Source organism: Westerdykella ornata (assembly GCF_010094085.1).
Source record: "Westerdykella ornata strain CBS 379.55 unplaced genomic scaffold EI97scaffold_20, whole genome shotgun sequence".
Classification (NCBI taxonomy): Eukaryota; Fungi; Ascomycota; class Dothideomycetes; order Pleosporales; family Sporormiaceae; genus Westerdykella; species Westerdykella ornata.
In genome coordinates this window covers 124,536-141,261 of record NW_022986870.1, presented here as the reverse complement: position 1 = coordinate 141,261, position 16,726 = coordinate 124,536, and the positions used below count along the sequence as shown (strand labels likewise).

The window sequence follows — 16,726 nt, the reverse complement described above, 5'->3', positions numbered from 1 at the left end:
GGGAACAAGCAAGAAGAGTGGGCTCGTGCACAGGCCAGTCAGGAGACGTTGAGATATGTTTAAGCTATCATCCAGATTCGGAGAGCCGTATGAGGTATTTGAGAGCTCTTCCCCGTCGTCCTCTGCTCAAAGGGCGTCAGCAAACTTCTGTTTACAAGGCGAGTCTTCAAGGAGATATGGCAAGTGGCTCACCCCCAAACTTGAGGATGCAGCTAACACGTACAACGGACTTGTGCTCAGCTGCCAGTCCTCTTACCAAAACGGTATCTATGGCCTTACAGCCCGCAGAAGCTTCACTTGCTACGGATTCTCCATAAAGGTCGGGACGTGAAGCAACCCACGCATCCCCGCGCTGTTCCTTGCCGCCTCCCGTCGATGACACTTGGATACTCGCCGTTTCTCCGTGCCTGAACTCGTCACTCATAATATCTCTTGAAGTGCGTATAACGATGGACTTGGGAAGGATCAAACAGAAGGTGTTCACCTCCCCAACCCACATTGCCATGGAGACCTACATAAAGACCGTGGATCGCAGCTACTACGGCTCTTTGACAGCACACTGTGGGATATATACAACGTGGGCAGGTCAGTACTGGCCGGGTGACGCCGAAAGCTCTTGTCTGGACCACATTAATATCTAGTAGTGGCGCTGCTGGAGAAAACCTACTACAAATTGAACCCTTCATTGCCATCACAGTTTTCTGTACAGGACAACGCACAAACTCTAATTCCAACACCAAGCGTTTTTCATGCATCAGTCCATGATCATGAACATGATTGTGATCCCCTATGGTCTGTCATGACTGGGCATTATCAATTCAGACGTTAATGTATGCCTTAGCAATAGAATGGAAAATGCGGAATGGACGGAACAGTTCAGACGAATAGAAATATAGAAATAAGAAGCTACTTATACAACAGCTCTACCCCAAAGCTAAACCTTCCAAAACATCGGTCAAGTTGACCTCAACAACTTTATCCCACTCACGCTCCGGTCCCCAAGTGATCCGCTTGTTCTGAGCCTTACTCATATTTACCAAAGCCTGCAAAAGCGGAGACGACTTCTTGATACCCGGGTACGCGTCGAACTCCACTTCCGCAAACGAAGGCACCTGGCTAAACAACGCCCCCACCATCGCCTGACAAAACTCGGTATAGAAGGTCTCGCTGGTGCGGAATCCCTCGAATATCTCGTGGGCGGCGGGATCCAACTCCACGAAGATCTTTAGCACCCGTAGCTTCCTCGCATCCGAGAGCCCCAGACGACCATCTACCACCCATCCACGCGGCGGCTTTGTCCACCCTGGTCCCAACCTCAGCTCTGCCTTTGTCATGAGCGCACGGTATCGAGTGGGGAGCCGGGTGAAAAGAGGCTTCTTGTGATTGATGAAGCGACCGTGTATGGGAAAGATGCGGAAAGTGTTGCGGCCGTAGAAGACACGGCAGGCTTCGTCGTGCATGCGATGGCTGACTAGGAAGAGTCTGAGGAGAGGACGGATGTTACGGTAGTTCATGGGATCAAGGTCGATGGTGCGAGGAAGGAGAAGGATGAGTTCATAGACGCGGAGTCGCAACTCGAATGGAAGATCGAAAAAACGGAACGGTGGCTTCGCAGCCGGCTCGATGTGCATGCCCTCCATTAGGCCGGCCAAATCATCCACGTCCATTCTCAGAAGTGCCCCGGGATGGGCACGTCAGGTCATACAGCCATTGCGGCGACTGATGAATGAAAGTGCAGAGAGGCGATTACGAGTTAGGATGTCTCGAAGCTACGGGACCAGCAACCCATGGAAGGAGGGGAAGGCAGTTCTTGGGAGCAAAGAATTTTCTCTCCCCAGCTAATACAACTCCAAGCCCATACAAAAGTGAGTCTGGAGTCAAATTAATCTGGGTGTTCAACTTTCAATGAGGAGAGGAAGAGGTGTGGAGATCGGCAGATATTTATGGCGAGGGACGCATGACTAAACACTGAATAAGCTTCACAGCGTCGCGTTCTTTCCACCGTCCAACCAACCAATCGTCACTAACTTCGCACTATCATGGAACTCCCATTGTGAACGGATGAATGACTCTTCACAAAATGTGCGTCTTTCGAGACCTGGAGCTGTCCAAGGGCCGGCTTTGTAGGCTCGTGTTGTTAAAGCCACAGACCATCAATTGCAATTGCAAGCATCCCGACCCAGCACCTCAAGCGTACCAAGCAGAAAAGGGGCATCACAAACCTCCTGTGTCACACGTTGTACACCTGTATTCACTAATATGATGCATACGCACGACCAGCTTCCAATAGCTTAATTGCAGTCGAGTTTTCCCGAGTGGGGATATTCCCAAAAACGGCGGCTGGCACACTGTGATATCGGAATAAAAATCGAAACCCTTCCTACTTATTCCAACACTATCTAGGCCCAGCGTAGACCGCGTTGTTCGGTTCAAGAGGGTGCTAGGTGCGAAGTAGTAATTCTCCAGAGCAACTATCCAAGTCCGGCTATGCGAATGCTTTCTGCCCACCGGAAACAATTCTTCCCAGAGGATTGCATTCCGCGATGCCCAAGTTTTAAACCAAAGGCGGAGACACCAGAAGACTCCTCGCGCATCATCATTGCAGGCCACGGAGCCGATACCACTGTTTTCGCACGTCGGCGAGCACGGCAGCATCGTGTAAAGTTGAGTTAGGACCTCGCAACATCACCACCAACTCTGTCACCCCTTGCTAACGGACTTATCGAAATTCTGGGAGAGGAGCGGGAATTTAGGAACTGGAGTCCTCGAAAAATTCTGGGTGAGCCGGAGGATATTGCCGGCGTGATGGTGTACCTGGCGTCGTCGAAGGTGCATATGTCAATGGTGAGGACGTCGTGTTGGACGGAGGAGTGAGATATTGCCAGGGAAGACAGTCGAATATCAGGGTTGGATTATGACGGCGTTTACGGATGAAGCTATTCACCTACCCACGGTGCCATTGAGGAGTAAGTACACGTTACGGAACCGTAATGCGTTGAGACTGATTTTGGAATCATCGTTGGTAGCGTTGATTAGCTCGATACCAGCTGCAAGTGACGCTACTCGAGGAGGACGGCATTGACGTAGCTCTAGGAACATCTGGAAGATGTGTATCTCAGCGGCCTGAATATCTGCATCTGATACTTGAGGAACCTGCAAGCGACAGAGGAGTTTCTTCATCTACTAGATAGATAGTTAGAGATGGGACATGTTGCTATTGTGTAGGACGGTTGAGTCTGGACCGTTGACTGTGAGGAGAAGTACGCATGATAGAGTAGATTCGTACCTATGTAGTCTCACCTCGACGAGAACTCATCACAGTCAGCGCACTTCGAGTCGCTCTCGCAGATCTAGAAGCCGTGCTTCTCAGTTCGACTCTATTTGTGGATTCGGCCGCCGTTGACATGGCACTGGACGGGTAAGAGTGGCCACGGTGCCTAGGTCGTTATCAATGACAACTTCAAGGGCAAGATGACAGGGGACCATATCCATGCGTACATACAGGTTCAGGTAACGAAGCATAGATAGCTTGTGGGGAAATGGCTTTCCGTTGACAAAGTCCCCAGCTACAGGGTTGAAAGCTCATGAAGAAGGGTGCTCAAGGAATAGGTCAAGACGGATGCGGCTATGAAGGGACATATGCCAGACGTCAGAGTTGGTAGGAGTATCTTGTCAAGCTTATACCAGGCGCTCCTTGACTTCAGAAATGCTCAAGCAATCTTGAACATAATCTCTCGTCCACTCATGCGTGAAGAACCTCGAACATCTCTTTCTATTCAGAGCTTCTTGGAAATATTTGCGACACAATCGGAAGTTGATATCTATGATCCCCTCTAGATATAACATCTGGATATCATGGCCTGTCAGTAATCAAGTATGATTGTACACCTAGTAGAAAGCGGACTGTGAGAAGCAGCTCAAAGTTCCAACTTCATCGCATGGCATTATCCATCCCTCGAACCTTAGTATACAACCCATACGTGTCCATTCGACCTCGTACAAACAGTGTTCACACCAGCAGAGAAGCAATCCTGCTCATGATAGAATAGAATGAATTCTGCATACCAACCTACGCACCCTATCCTGCGTTGCATCGTGGGATTTTCGTTTTCTTAGACCCTCCCATACCGCCCTCGTCGATCCCACTCAACTCGGGCCTTCTCTCGATCATGGAGCCGGCATGACGTGGTAGGAGGAGTGGTGTGCTACGCGGGTATAGGAAGTAAATGGACAGTACACAAGACCTCCTTCTATCCCAAGCCGATCCTCTCACTGCGGAAGTGCCAATATCCATACTCTTGCGACGATCGAGTCTGATTTCCCATGTCCCATCCTCGTCGTTAGCATGTTGCGTTTCCCGCGTCGGCGCTACTCAGTGATGACGGCGGTTCGAACGGCGCGGATACCACGGTTCCATTTGACATCACGGTATACGTCACCTAAACCTCACCTACAAAAGGCTGCAAATCCCCATCACTCTCCATCACTCCTTCCATCCACACCACTCTCGTGCTTCGTCTCTATCCAGCTGCCCACACTGCGAAGCATCATATCTCGTGACGCCATACCCCACATATTCTTTACCCTGACACATCCACCATGGCTCAAACCAACTCCGGGCTCGTCTATCGGGGAGGCGATGAGGCCCACGGCACCAAGGCCAGCGACATCCTCGCCACGCTGCGCGACCACACGGCCGTCGTCCGCATGCTCATCGGCCCCGATGTCCTGTTGAGCCAAGTCAGTGGATACGCGGGCACGACAGTCTACCATGTGTCCGACTCAACTGAGGTTTCTGTAGCGAACTTTGGAGCCGGGGAGTTCAAGGTGAGTACCCATTCCCCCATTTGCCAAGGGAGTACCGAAAGCTGACGTCGACGGCAGTTTCACTATCACATCGGCTTGACGGACCTCGCCAGAGGAGTGGCCTTCCATGCCTCCGGGAGATGGGACCTCGGGGAGCTAGCGATGGTTGGCGAGTGGCACGCTACCGGCGAAATGATTACACAGACTGCGATGGCTCGCTCGGAGAATCCCGGGTTTAGGGCGGCGATGGAGCAGGAAATGAGCACGAAGTATGCTGCCGCCCATCAGAGATGGCTCCGCCTCATTTGCCCCCGAGAACAGATTGAGGAGGACGAGGAGGCGAAGATTGCTGCGGCGCAGAGCCAGCTGCCAAAGCGCGGGTTCTTTCAGAGGCTGAAGAAGATCACGGCGCTCCTCAAGAAGAAGCGGAACGCCCTCGGGAGCCTGTGGATATAGAGAGTGTGGTAATGCGGGGTAAGGATGTGCACCCCTCGGCGACCGATAGGGTCATGTTTTGAAGTCGAGTTTTAAGCGGATGAGGAGGGAGAAATAGGAAATGGTGATGGACTGGTCGACCTGATTTGGATGCGCATTTGTTGTCTGGAGGATATAACCTAATGTGTAATGTGTAATAGTTGAAGATTGGGAGTGTAGTACATACCGTGACGCCTATTCTTCTTCTTCTTCTTCTTCTGCAGTTGGTGATGTTTCTGTCGTGGTGTGTGAGTGTGAACCCCACCGTGTGACCAGATCGGCGGCTGAACAACGTCATCCTGGCAGGGGCCCTATCACCGTCCCAAACAACACCCGACGACCTTGTTATTCCCAGCTCGACTTCCTACACCAACCTTTGGCCTCGAACGCTTGAAGCTTGCAGCGACAACTCGCAGCCATGGCAGACGACTACGAAGACCTCATTGTCCGCATTCCTCGACTCCAGCGTGGATGAGGCGAGGCTGACTCGGTGACAGGAGCTTGGGTTTGAGGGGATGGACAAGTTGGCGGGCAGGTACTACGATAGCATGTACGGGTGGGTTGCGAAACGACGGCATCCGTCCCATGGGGAGGGCAGGGCGCAAGGAAAAGGTGGGCAGCGAGGGCAGGCCGAGAAATGGAATGAAGCTGGGGGCAGAAGAAATGAGACAAAGAGCGGTGCTGAAGAGGAGGACCAGCTCCAGGGGGAGGAAGAAGGGATTCGTTACGACGACTTCAACGATTACCGTGGGGGGCGCTACATGGCTCCATATTGGGAGGGGCATGATGTTGCGGTCAGTCTGGTGACATGCCGTGCAGCTTTGCTCTGGCTCTGACTTTGGCGCAGCGGCGGCGGATATCCCAGACATCCCAGCCTTCCTATGGCTACGCGGAAAGGCCATTCAGGGATGGTGATCGAAGGCGGTACGCGGGGGACATGAGGGCAGACGATGGAGGCGGCCGGCAACTGCGGCGACGTGCGTCATCCTATTCGCCGCATCGTGAGCATCAGTACTTGTCTGCAGAGCGCAGGCGGAGACACTCGAAGCCGGCAGACGATGACCGGGTGACTGCGACACTCATGGGGGCTTTGGCAGGAGGTCTTATCGGCGGTGCAGCCCGGAGTGGTTCGATGCTATCGACATTGGGAGGCGCAGTGGTGGGTGGCATTGCAGCTCGGGAAGGGGACAAACTCTACGATCGGCTGGAGGAGAGGAGAGACGAGCGCCGCGAACGACGCAGGAAGGGCGAGCATTGATACAGCAGTAGTCTAGTTCAAGTGGGAGCTGGATGGGGAGCTGGATGAGGAGGTACGTGTACGTGTATTACATAAGCAGACTAGCTTCGCGATGTGGAACATGGGACAACCCAATTCCCCCAGACAAAGAGGGGATGAGGACACGCGGCGGCTGAGTAATTATAGATGGTTCTGATATGATACCCTGGAGGTTGACACGGATTGGGCACTGAGGTGAGACGACAACTTTGAGCAGAGAATGAATCGCTGGCGCTTGAAGAAGAGATGAATACCAGAAGGAATCAGACAAGCCGAGTGCACGTACATGAATCTCGCAACGAGATATTTCCCTAACAAATTAAATCATTACATAGATAGATGCAAACATGTGTTGCTGGGCACTGCCGCACGGGACGAACCGCGCCGTGAGGGCACTGACCGGTGAGCTTATTACGCTGAAGAAGGTTTATTTCTGGCTCCACGGAGGCTTCATTCTTCACCAGAGGCCGCTCGTGCTCAACATGCGCCTTCGTCCCCCCCTGGATGACCTTCTAGAAGACTTCCTCTTTTGCTGTTGTGCGCGTCGTAATTGGTAATTCTCGTCTGTAGGCGTGCGCTGTGCGTGTGCACTGTGCTTTTCTGCCCCGCCAGCTCTCTTGACCTCTCACCTCTCTTTCATCTGCAGCCTTCATCTTCCCTGCTCAGCGACTCCAACAAGAGTACACACCTTTTATTTCTACCATTGTGGAATCTCTCCTCGCTGCAACGCTAACCCCCGTACTGCGACTGAGCTCGCGCCACGGCTAAGGGACCGAGACCCGCCGTCGCGCAGCCCGCTCCGCCCTACCGGACTAGCAGCCCGCAATCTCTCCACCCACTCGTCACCACCGCCTCTGCTACTTACACACCAAGACTCACCTGTTGACCCGCCTTCAAAACACTCCACCACCCCACCGCGCAACCAATCCTCGCAATTGTTACCGCTCCTCTACCTGCGTAGCTCCCCCGCGGCTGTCCTCTGCCATGCCATGAGGCCGCGCTGATCCTCCCTCTAATTTCCCCACACCGCACCTTCAAGAGCTCCCGCGTCGTGCCAGCCAACCCGCCTCCACCCCATCTCTCGTCTCGCCGTTTCCTCCCCCACTCCACATCAGACGAAACGCCATGCGACGGTCGACCCAGGCCCTGGCCGCGCGTCTGAATGGCGCTGGGCAAGACCCCTTCGCGACCATCCGCGCCTACGAAGCCGACGCGAATCCCACCAAGCCAACCCGCCCGTCACCCTTGACCGTGACCACACAGGGTCTACCGCTAGACCTCCTCAACCGCCTGCGCTCCTTTCCGCTGTTCTTATCCGCCCCCGACGAGTTCCTCCAGGCCATCGGCATGCACCTGAAGCCCCAGGTCCATCAGCCCCACGACTACATCCTCACCGAGGGCGAGCCCGCCAAAGCCATGTACTGGCTGGTCCGCGGCGCTGTGCGCGTCACCTCTCGCGATGGCGAAAGCACCTATGCAGAGCTCAAACCGGGCGCCTTCTTCGGCGAGATTGGCATCCTCATGGACATTCCCCGCACTGCCACCATCATAGCAAACATGCGTTCGCTGGTTGTGCGACTCAACAAGGAGGACCTCAAGAAGGAGCTCCCCCGCTTCCCCCATGTCGAGCGTGCCATACTCGACGAGGCCAAAGAGCGTCTCGCTATCCTGGAGCGCAAGAAGAAGGAGATTGCCGGCACGGCGACGAAGCACCCCGTCAGAGCCCTGGTGTCACGCAGCGGAAAGCGCACCCGAGACCGAGTCGACGGCGACGTAGACATGGCCGAGACCGGAGTCGTGAGAGACGGAGAAGTCGTCAGCGCCTACAAGAAGAGGAAGTCTCCGAGTCCTGGCCTGGCCGAGGCCGCCGCCCTGAGCGCATTTGGCAGCTCGGGCGTCAACGTCAGACTCCTGCTCAAGGAGCTCCCCCTCTTCTCCAGTTTGCCCCCAGATATTCTCCACTGGATCGGTTTGGAGGCTGTCCCTCGTTCCTTTCCTCCCTTCACCGACATTATTCAGCAGGGCACGCAGGGCCGCGACGTTTACTTCATCGTCAGGGGCGAAGTCGAAGTGGTCAGCACAACACCTCCACAAGAGAATGGGCACACCCCCGTGAATGTGGGCCGCAGAAACTCGATTGCTTCGGGGGAGCAGAACTTTCCCCAGCAGGTCAAGGCCCGGTTACGCGCAGGCCAATACTTCGGCGAGGTCGTAAGCCTGTCGCTGGCCCCTCGTCGGACGGCCACCGTTCGATCCATCTCCTCCGTCGAGTGTCTCATGATCAGCGGAGACGTCCTGGACAAGCTATGGCAGCGATGTTCTCCGGACCTGCGCGAGCAAGTCGAGAAGGTGGCGAAGGAGCGACTCCAGGCGGCCAGGGACACAGACATCACCATGATGGACGTCTCACACGATCCCCCCAAGATCGACGAGTTGGCTATTGCCGACATCAACGTGCCGCGCACTCCGAGGAAGAACAGCGTACCCGTAGTCACATTCAGCGAGACTCCGACCATGATCGACAGCCCGACGAACCCGTCGCGAGATACATCCGTCATCGAACCTTACGACCCGGACCCCTTCCTCAACCCTGACCTGGACAATGTGCGGTCGAGATCACGGAGAGGCTCACTGGCGCCTCCCACCCCTGATTTGCCCACAAGTTCCTCCGACTCTCATCCCAAATCGCCATCTCCGAACGGAACTCCACTCTCGCCTTCACCCATACCCAAGCACACGTCCACTCCGCCAGAGCCGTTTGGCAGTTTCAAGAGACCAAGGATAATACGAAGGCCCAGCCGGCACGGGAAGGGCAAGCTGCCAGACAAGATCCTAGTCAAGATCTTCAGATACCTAGACGTCTACGAGCTGATGCTGTTACGACGAATCTCCATGCACTGGCTGAAGCTGATAACAACCTCCCCCGACATCCTACACACCTTGGATCTTACCAGGTACAACCGTCGAGTGACGGATCGCGTCCTTGTAGGCACCATCTGCCCCTTCGTCGGCAGCCGCCCTACCTACGTCGACATCAGCAACTGCTTCCACGTCACCGACGAAGGCTTCTCCGCGCTGGCAGCGACGTGCGGTCCGGGAGCCAAAATCTGGCGCATGAAGAGCGTGTGGGATATCACCGGTCCCGCCGTCGTAGAAATGGTGCAAAAGGCCAAGGGACTTGAAGAAATCGACCTCAGCAACTGCAGAAAAGTCGGCGACAACCTCCTCGCTCGCGTGGTCGGCTGGGTCGTCACCGAACCCTCACCAGCAATGCTCGCCCAGCAAGCTCACCAGCAAGCCATGCAAGCCCAGATGAACGGCCGCCACCGCTCCTCCTTTGGCCAGGGCCAGGCTCAAAAACCTCACTTCCAGCAACAACCCCAACCACACCCCCAACACCCACCACCAGGCACCGTCTTTGGCTGCCCAAAACTCAAACGCCTCACCCTGAGCTACTGCAAGCACATCACGGACCGCAGTATGGCGCACATTGCGCACCACGCGTCGCAGCGCATCGAGCAGATGGACCTGACGCGGTGCACCACCATCACGGACCTAGGCTTCCAGCACTGGAGCGCGTATCAGTTCCCGCGATTGACGAAGCTGTGCCTCGCCGATTGCACGTATCTGACCGATCAGGCGATTGCGAGTTTGACGCACGCCGCGCGGAATTTGCGCGAGTTGGATTTGGTAAGGACCCCATTTTTCCCTTTTTTTCTTTCAAGCTTCCTGGTGGTGATGATGTTGAACATTACTGTCGTCATTATTGTCCCCCATTGTGGTGGTGGTGATGGTGATCATCTTCGGCATTCCGAACCGCAAATCGTGATGATGATGGTGACGATGCTAACACAATCTACAGTCCTTCTGCTGCGCCCTCTCCGACACGGCAACCGAGGTCATCGCCCTCGGCCTCCCGCTCCTCACCTCGCTCAACCTCGCCTTCTGCGGCTCCGCCGTCTCCGACACGTCCCTGCGCAGCATCTCGCTCCACCTACTCGACCTCAAGCGTCTCTCTGTCCGCGGCTGCGTGCGAGTGACGGGCACCGGCGTCGAGGCTGTGGTCGAGGGCTGCAGGGAGTTGGAGGTTTTTGATGTGAGTCAGTGTAAAAATCTGCAGGGGTGGTTGGATCGGGGAGGTGTAAGCGGGGTGAGGGCTAGGGGGAGGAAGGTCAGGTTCGAGATAGTGGCGGATGGGACGTGGAGGGTGGGGAAGAGGGGGTGCTGGGAGTGAGGGGATGGGGAAGGGAAGAACAAGAGGTGTTGTTATGATTGATTGAGAGGGAGGGGAGGGGAGGAGGCGTTGATGTGAGAAAAAAGGGGGTGAATGATTGTGACGACCATCTACCTGCGTACTTCGGTTTGGCGAGCGATTTGTTGCGATTGTTGCGATTTGCGATACATTTCGATGGGGTTCTGCTATCTATGTGGGCATCTACAGGCGCAAGTGGTTTATCTTAAGAAGGGAGATTTTGGACAATTGTCTTTGCTCTTCGGTTATTTTTCAGAAAGCTAGAAGGAGGGTTATTGGCGTTGTTTCGTCCTCTGTTTTTCTTATTTTCAAGCTGCTAGTTGGTTGGGCTTTGGATGTTGTTGGTTTTTACCCTTGGGTATAGCGGAGCCAGTTGTTGATAGATACCATGAGCTTTTGCTTGCTTTGTTTGCTCAGTTTGCTGCGCACCTCCGTGTATCTGAGATATGAGATATCACTCGTGAGATTTCAAGTTTCTTACATAGCATATTTGCATTGCTTGTTCCATCGCCCTATGACGTGGAGGGTCATCCGGCTGGCTCTATTCTACTACACCAGCTTTTCAGTGTCATGCTCATCCTCTCCTTCTCGAATGTCAAATCCTACACTCTAGTCTGATCACAGCATTTCCGAGATGCTGGCTATCTCGCTCTCGCTTGATAGGTGTCTTTGTCTCAAGTTCCCAGCTCGAAAGGGGTTGCTTCTCATGGCCGTGGCGCTGGGAGGACGCGGGACAGATCGCGCGTATGCTGATGGTAGGAGGAGGGGTCTCCCATAGCGGTGATGCTGCCTTCGCAAGGCTCGACATGGTCAAAATCCCACTGTCCAAGGGCAGCATCAATCGACATCGTGCCATTCCCGGTCCCGTGCGCTCACTGAAGAAGGAATGATTATCCCTTGCGAACCCATTTCCACCGCATCCCTCACGCCGCATACCTCCTCCCATACCCCTTCACCACGCCATCCAAAATCTCCTTCATCCGTCTACAACCCTCGACTGCCACCGCCAGCATCCCCTCGACCCTCTCCTGCCTTACCCTCGTCTCCATGACCAAAACGCTCACCTTCTCGCCGACCATTCCCACCGTTAAGAAAGGCAACTCCATTTCCTCCAACCCGTTCAAATCCAGCAACGGGTCGTCGCTCCCTGCACCCTCTGCGGATCCTGCAGAGGCGGTCGAGGCGGCGGTGCAGGCGACGAGGTAGTTTGTCATGGGGATGCCGGCGTCGATGAGGGCGAGGGTGGCGGCGTTGATGCAGGCGGCGAGGAGGGAGCCGTCTTGGGAGAGGATGTGCAGGTGGAGAGAGATGGTGCTGTGGGGGTAGAGGTGGGTGAGAAGGAGCGTGGTGTAGGCGGTTCGGAGCGTGTGTTGGAGTTCCAGTGTGCGTCTGAAGTCGCTGGTTAGTTCTTGGGTTCAAGGGGATACATCAAAGGCGGAAGGGCAAATGAAGGATCGGTTTGGACTGGGGAACGTACTTATCAGCCCTCCTCCTCCGCCTCTCCACCCCACTGAACCCGGCGAACCCAATCTCAACTTCCACCTTCGCCTCGCCATCCCCGCCTCCTCCTGTCGCCTTCCCTCCGCCCGTCTGCCCGCCCTGCCCATACCGAATCTCCGCCGGCCCCGTGACCGTACACAGCACCTTGGTGTTGCCCAGTTCAAAGTACGAGGACCCGTCGGCGGCGGCTTGCACGCTGAGCTGCGCGTGGATGCGCCGGAGCTCGTTCCAGCGGCGGCCGTCGAGGCGGAGGAGGGCGAGGGCGTAGGTCGAGGTGTCGAGGGGCATGGTTCTTGTTGGGGTATCCTCTTGGGATTTTGATTTCTTTGCCTTTACGTTCCCTGGAAAAATGGAGGTATTCTCGTCTGGGCCACTGCAAGATTGGCCAATTGGTAAATTGGACGAAGTGGAAGGTGTTGTTTGCGTACTCGCTGCCCGCTTGACAGCTTGAAGCTGCTGTTTGAATTTTTGGAGATGACGGCGGTGGATTTTGGCCCGTGCACGGCGGGGTGCTGCAAGCACCTTGAGGGGTTCCGGCCCCCAGTGCCATTTCTTGTGCTGGACGATCTCCCGCTCTCGCACGTGAGTACGCGCTTGCGGTGGTCTGTGCGGCGACGGGTGACGACGTCGCGCTGGAGGCGAAAACTGCAGTAAGTTCAGCGTCGAAGAAGATGTAAAGAGGTGATGTTTCCAGAAAGATTTCCACGACCTGTGATTCGGCGGTGAAGCCGTGACGGTCTAAAGCGGCTGTCATCTCTCTTCACAATCGTTGAGGAACTTGAGGGATGCGCCCAGGTCCAACTACCACTACCTTCTGAGCCTATAACACATTTTATCTCACTACCAACGTTGCATACAAGCGGAAATGTCTCGCTCCACGGGAAGGACCCTAGAATCGCGCAAAGCCTACCGCATCTTCGGCGAGGACGAAGAAAGCAGTGGCGGCGACAGCGATCTCGACATCCTCAAGACGGAGCGCAAGAAGCTGGACCTCTCGCAATCTATTCAGCGTAAAGACCCCACGACGCTTAGAGTCTGCATAGAGAAAGAAAACTGACGGCTCCGTAGTCGTGACGTCCCAGCAAGCATCCCACACCAGCAACCCTTCCATCTCGCTACCCAACGACGACACCGACTCCGATCCCTCTCCCAGGCAAACCTCGTTCTCCAAGCCCAACTCACGAAAGCGCAAACCTCCTCCCGCCGACCCAGCAGACGATACCACGGCAAGCGCCAGCTCAGACAAGGAGACAGACTTCGAATGGCCCTCCGACGACCCCACTGTCGAGTACCTCGCCTTCAAAGCCCGGCGCACCCAGAGACGCAAGGCCGCCGCTGCGGAAACGAACCGGATCCGCAAGGCGAAGAAATCCCGTGTTGCTGCCTCGAGGGCTATCATCGGGAGGAAGAAGATCCCACCAGCCGCCCAGAAAGGATCAACGAGACGAGATATCACGGGATATAGTGCAGGTTCGGATGTCGAGAATGGGAATGCTGAGGGGGAGAGCAAAGAGGAGGTTACGTATTTGGATGAACCGACGCCGGAGTATATAGAAAAGAGACGGAAGGACTTGAAGAGATTGCATGATGCTGGGTTGAGGTATCCGCCCTATTACGATGACATAGAATTTTCTGACGATGAGGATGAGAATGAGGAGGAGAAGCCGGTCTTACATCCAGACATCAAGACACAGCGCCCAAAGAAAGATATTCTCCTCCGAGAGTCTCATGGTATTATACCCGCGCCGATTGCGCAGTGGTTGCGTGATTACCAGGTCGATGGCGTGGAGTGGCTTCATGAGAAGTGTGTGAATCAGCGCGGAGCGATACTAGGGGATGATATGGGATTGGGAAAGACGATCCAAGTGATCGCATTCCTGACGGCAGCCTTTGGCAAGTCGGCCACCAAAAGAGACGTGAAGCGTATGCGGAAGATTCGACGAGCGGGAGACGACCGGTGGTATCCCAGAGTGCTGATTGTGTGTCCCGGAACACTGATGCAGAATTGGGAAGACGAGCTGCAGAAATGGGGATGGTGGTATGCAGACAAGTTCCACGGTCATCCGAAGGATAAACAGGGTGTACTCAATGCCATTCGAGGCGGTCGATCCGAAATCATGATAACCACCTACTCCACCTACCGCAACTCGGAGAGCGAAATCAACACCATAGACTGGGACTGCGTCATTGCAGATGAATGCCACCAGATCAAATCGCGCAACGCCGAAATCACAAAAGCCATGAATAGAGTCAATGCCCTCTGCCGCATCGGCCTCACCGGCACAGCCATCCAAAACAAGTACGAGGAGCTCTGGACGCTCCTCAACTGGGCGCAACCGGGGCACTACGGGTCCGCGCAAGAATGGAAACAAACTATTAGTCTCCCTCTCAAGATCGGTCAGGCCCACGATGCCACGCACGCCCAGCTCGCCAACGCGCGCTCCAAAGCCAACGAGCTCGTCAAAGAGATCCTGCCGCCCGTCTTCCTCCGCAGAATGAAGACTCTCATCGCGCACCAACTGCCCAAGAAATCCGACCGCGTCGTCTTCTGCAAACTCACCCCGACACAGTCAAAAGCGTACAAGGCGTTCATCGACTCTCCCCGCTGCGAATACATCCGCCGCTCCAGGGAACCCTGTGACTGCGGCAGCGGCAAGGGGCGCGGATGGTGCCACTATCAAGAGCTCACCGCCGAAGATGGCGGCGGCAAATGGCTCATGTGGATGTTCCCTGCCATGGTCACTCTATCCAAGTTGGCGAACCACATCGCCCTCCTACTCCCACAGACGACCGACTCGCCCGAGAAACAAGCCAAAGACCTGGATAACCTGCAACTCGCCTGCCCCGACAAGTGGAAAGAGCTGTACCGCATGAAAGACAGCATCTTCAATCTCTCCCAGCGAGAGTACTGCGGCAAGTGGTCCGTCCTCAAACGCCTCCTCAACTTTTGGCACCAGAACGGCGACAAGGTGCTCGTCTTCTCCCACTCTGTGCGTCTGCTCCGCCTCCTCAAAGCCCTCTTCGACGTCGACGGAATGAAGTACAACTGGAGCTACCTGGACGGCAGCATGAGTCTCGAGGACCGAGCCAAGGCGGTCGCGGACTTCAACAGCGATGCAAACCAATTCGTCTTCCTGATTAGCACCAAAGCGGGAGGAGTGGGCCTGAACATCACATCCGCCAACAAAGTCGTCGTCATGGACCCCAACTGGAATCCGTCGTACGACCTCCAGGCGCAGGACCGCGCGTATCGAATCGGGCAGACGAGAGATGTCGAGGTCTTTCGGCTGGTGAGTTCCGGCACGATTGAGGAGATTGTGTATGCGAGGCAGATATATAAGCAGCAGCAGGCGAATATTGGGTATACGGCTAGCGATGAGAGACGCTATTTCAAGGGCGTGATGGATAGCAGTGAGAAGAAGGGCGAGCTGTTCGGCTTGGAGAACCTGTTCGATTACAAGGAGCAGGGTTACATGCTGAGAGAAATTGTGCGCAAGACGAACGTGGCCGAGACGAAGGCGGCGGGGGTGAGTGCCCTGGATTTCCAGCCCGACGAAGAGGACGAAGAGGACGAAGAGGCGGATTTGCTGTCGAATCAGAGTTTGGGCATCATTGATGAGGATGGGGGGAGTAGTGGTGGGGGCAGTAGGCAGTTGAGGAGGATTGCGGAGCGCATGGTGGGTGGCATGGACAAGGAGAAGCCGAAGCCAAATCCGATTAATGCGATTCTGGCCAAGGCGGGAGTGCAATATACGCATGAGAATTCAGAGGTCATTGGGCGCAGCAAGATGGAGGCGAAGCTCAGCAGGATGGCGCTCGAGGTGCAGAATGATCTGGAGCTGGGGCCGAGACGCGTCTTCCAGATGTCTCAGAGTCAAAGCCAGAGCCAAGGGCTGGAATTGGAGTATAGTGAGGATGAGAGAGATGCAAGGGACGATGTTCGCCTCGTAGGAGAGGGGAGACCAGGGGAAGAGTTCAAAATCAACTACAAGTACCGACCGAATGAAGGGATTCGGAGCAGACAGTTCTGCTCCATGGCGAAGATGATGGGGTACGAGGATCCGGTTGAGTTTGCGCTTGTCGTCGAGGATATGACGCAAGAGGAGCGGATATCGACTCTCGAGAAATTCTATCGGATGAGGCGGAGAGAGATTGCGGAGGAGTTCAAAGGATCGTAGAGTGTGTAGCCTTTTCGGTGCCATATAGATACCCCCTGCGGCAGCTTTCATGAACTCAGACCTTGTCATTGGCATCATCAAGCTCGGAGCTATACACTCTGTCAGTATGCATATAGATAGCACAGCATCGCCGTCCTCATAAGTCCCAAGACATTGAACGACCAGTCAAATTTCTGTCTAGAGGGACGCGGACCATCAATCCGAGAGCCGTCCCAAAGAACACTCTCCACCATCTCCTTC

The 16,726-nt window shown here is 55.2% G+C and overlaps 5 protein-coding genes across 5 annotated transcripts; 3 read left to right on the top strand and 2 right to left on the bottom strand.

Moving 5' to 3' along the window:
• Positions 1 to 620: 620 nt before the first annotated feature.
• Positions 621 to 1,904, bottom strand: EI97DRAFT_435188 (uncharacterized protein). The gene has a single exon (XM_033798804.1). The coding sequence runs from the start codon at positions 1,512 to 1,514 to the stop codon at positions 924 to 926; it is 591 nt and encodes a 196-aa protein (XP_033651892.1). The 5' UTR covers positions 1,515 to 1,904; the 3' UTR covers positions 621 to 923.
• A 2,695-nt stretch (positions 1,905 to 4,599) lies between these two features.
• Positions 4,600 to 5,262, top strand: EI97DRAFT_460215 (uncharacterized protein; the record flags this gene model as incomplete). Its single annotated transcript, XM_033801089.1, has 2 exons — positions 4,600 to 4,827; positions 4,885 to 5,262. The coding sequence occupies 2 exons, from the start codon at positions 4,600 to 4,602 to the stop codon at positions 5,260 to 5,262; spliced, it is 606 nt and encodes a 201-aa protein (XP_033651891.1).
• A 436-nt stretch (positions 5,263 to 5,698) lies between these two features.
• EI97DRAFT_460214 (uncharacterized protein) lies at positions 5,699 to 10,790 on the top strand (the record flags this gene model as incomplete). The annotated part of the gene is made up of 5 exons (XM_033801088.1): positions 5,699 to 5,725; positions 5,778 to 6,074; positions 6,128 to 6,407; positions 7,596 to 10,246; positions 10,419 to 10,790. The coding sequence occupies 5 exons, from the start codon at positions 5,699 to 5,701 to the stop codon at positions 10,788 to 10,790; spliced, it is 3,627 nt and encodes a 1,208-aa protein (XP_033651890.1).
• A 464-nt stretch (positions 10,791 to 11,254) lies between these two features.
• On the bottom strand, positions 11,255 to 12,801 carry EI97DRAFT_422431 (ribosomal protein S5 domain 2-like protein). The gene is made up of 2 exons (XM_033797087.1): positions 12,286 to 12,801; positions 11,255 to 12,197 (listed from the first exon to the last, which is right to left on the bottom strand). Exons 1-2 carry the CDS (start codon positions 12,594 to 12,596, stop codon positions 11,732 to 11,734), a joined length of 777 nt encoding a protein of 258 aa, XP_033651889.1. The 5' UTR covers positions 12,597 to 12,801; the 3' UTR covers positions 11,255 to 11,731.
• Positions 12,802 to 12,897: 96 nt separating this feature from the next.
• On the top strand, positions 12,898 to 16,657 carry EI97DRAFT_468812 (uncharacterized protein). The gene is made up of 2 exons (XM_033801677.1): positions 12,898 to 13,318; positions 13,377 to 16,657. Exons 1-2 carry the CDS (start codon positions 13,174 to 13,176, stop codon positions 16,484 to 16,486), a joined length of 3,255 nt encoding a protein of 1,084 aa, XP_033651888.1. The 5' UTR covers positions 12,898 to 13,173; the 3' UTR covers positions 16,487 to 16,657.
• The last annotated feature ends 69 nt before the right edge of the window (positions 16,658 to 16,726 follow it).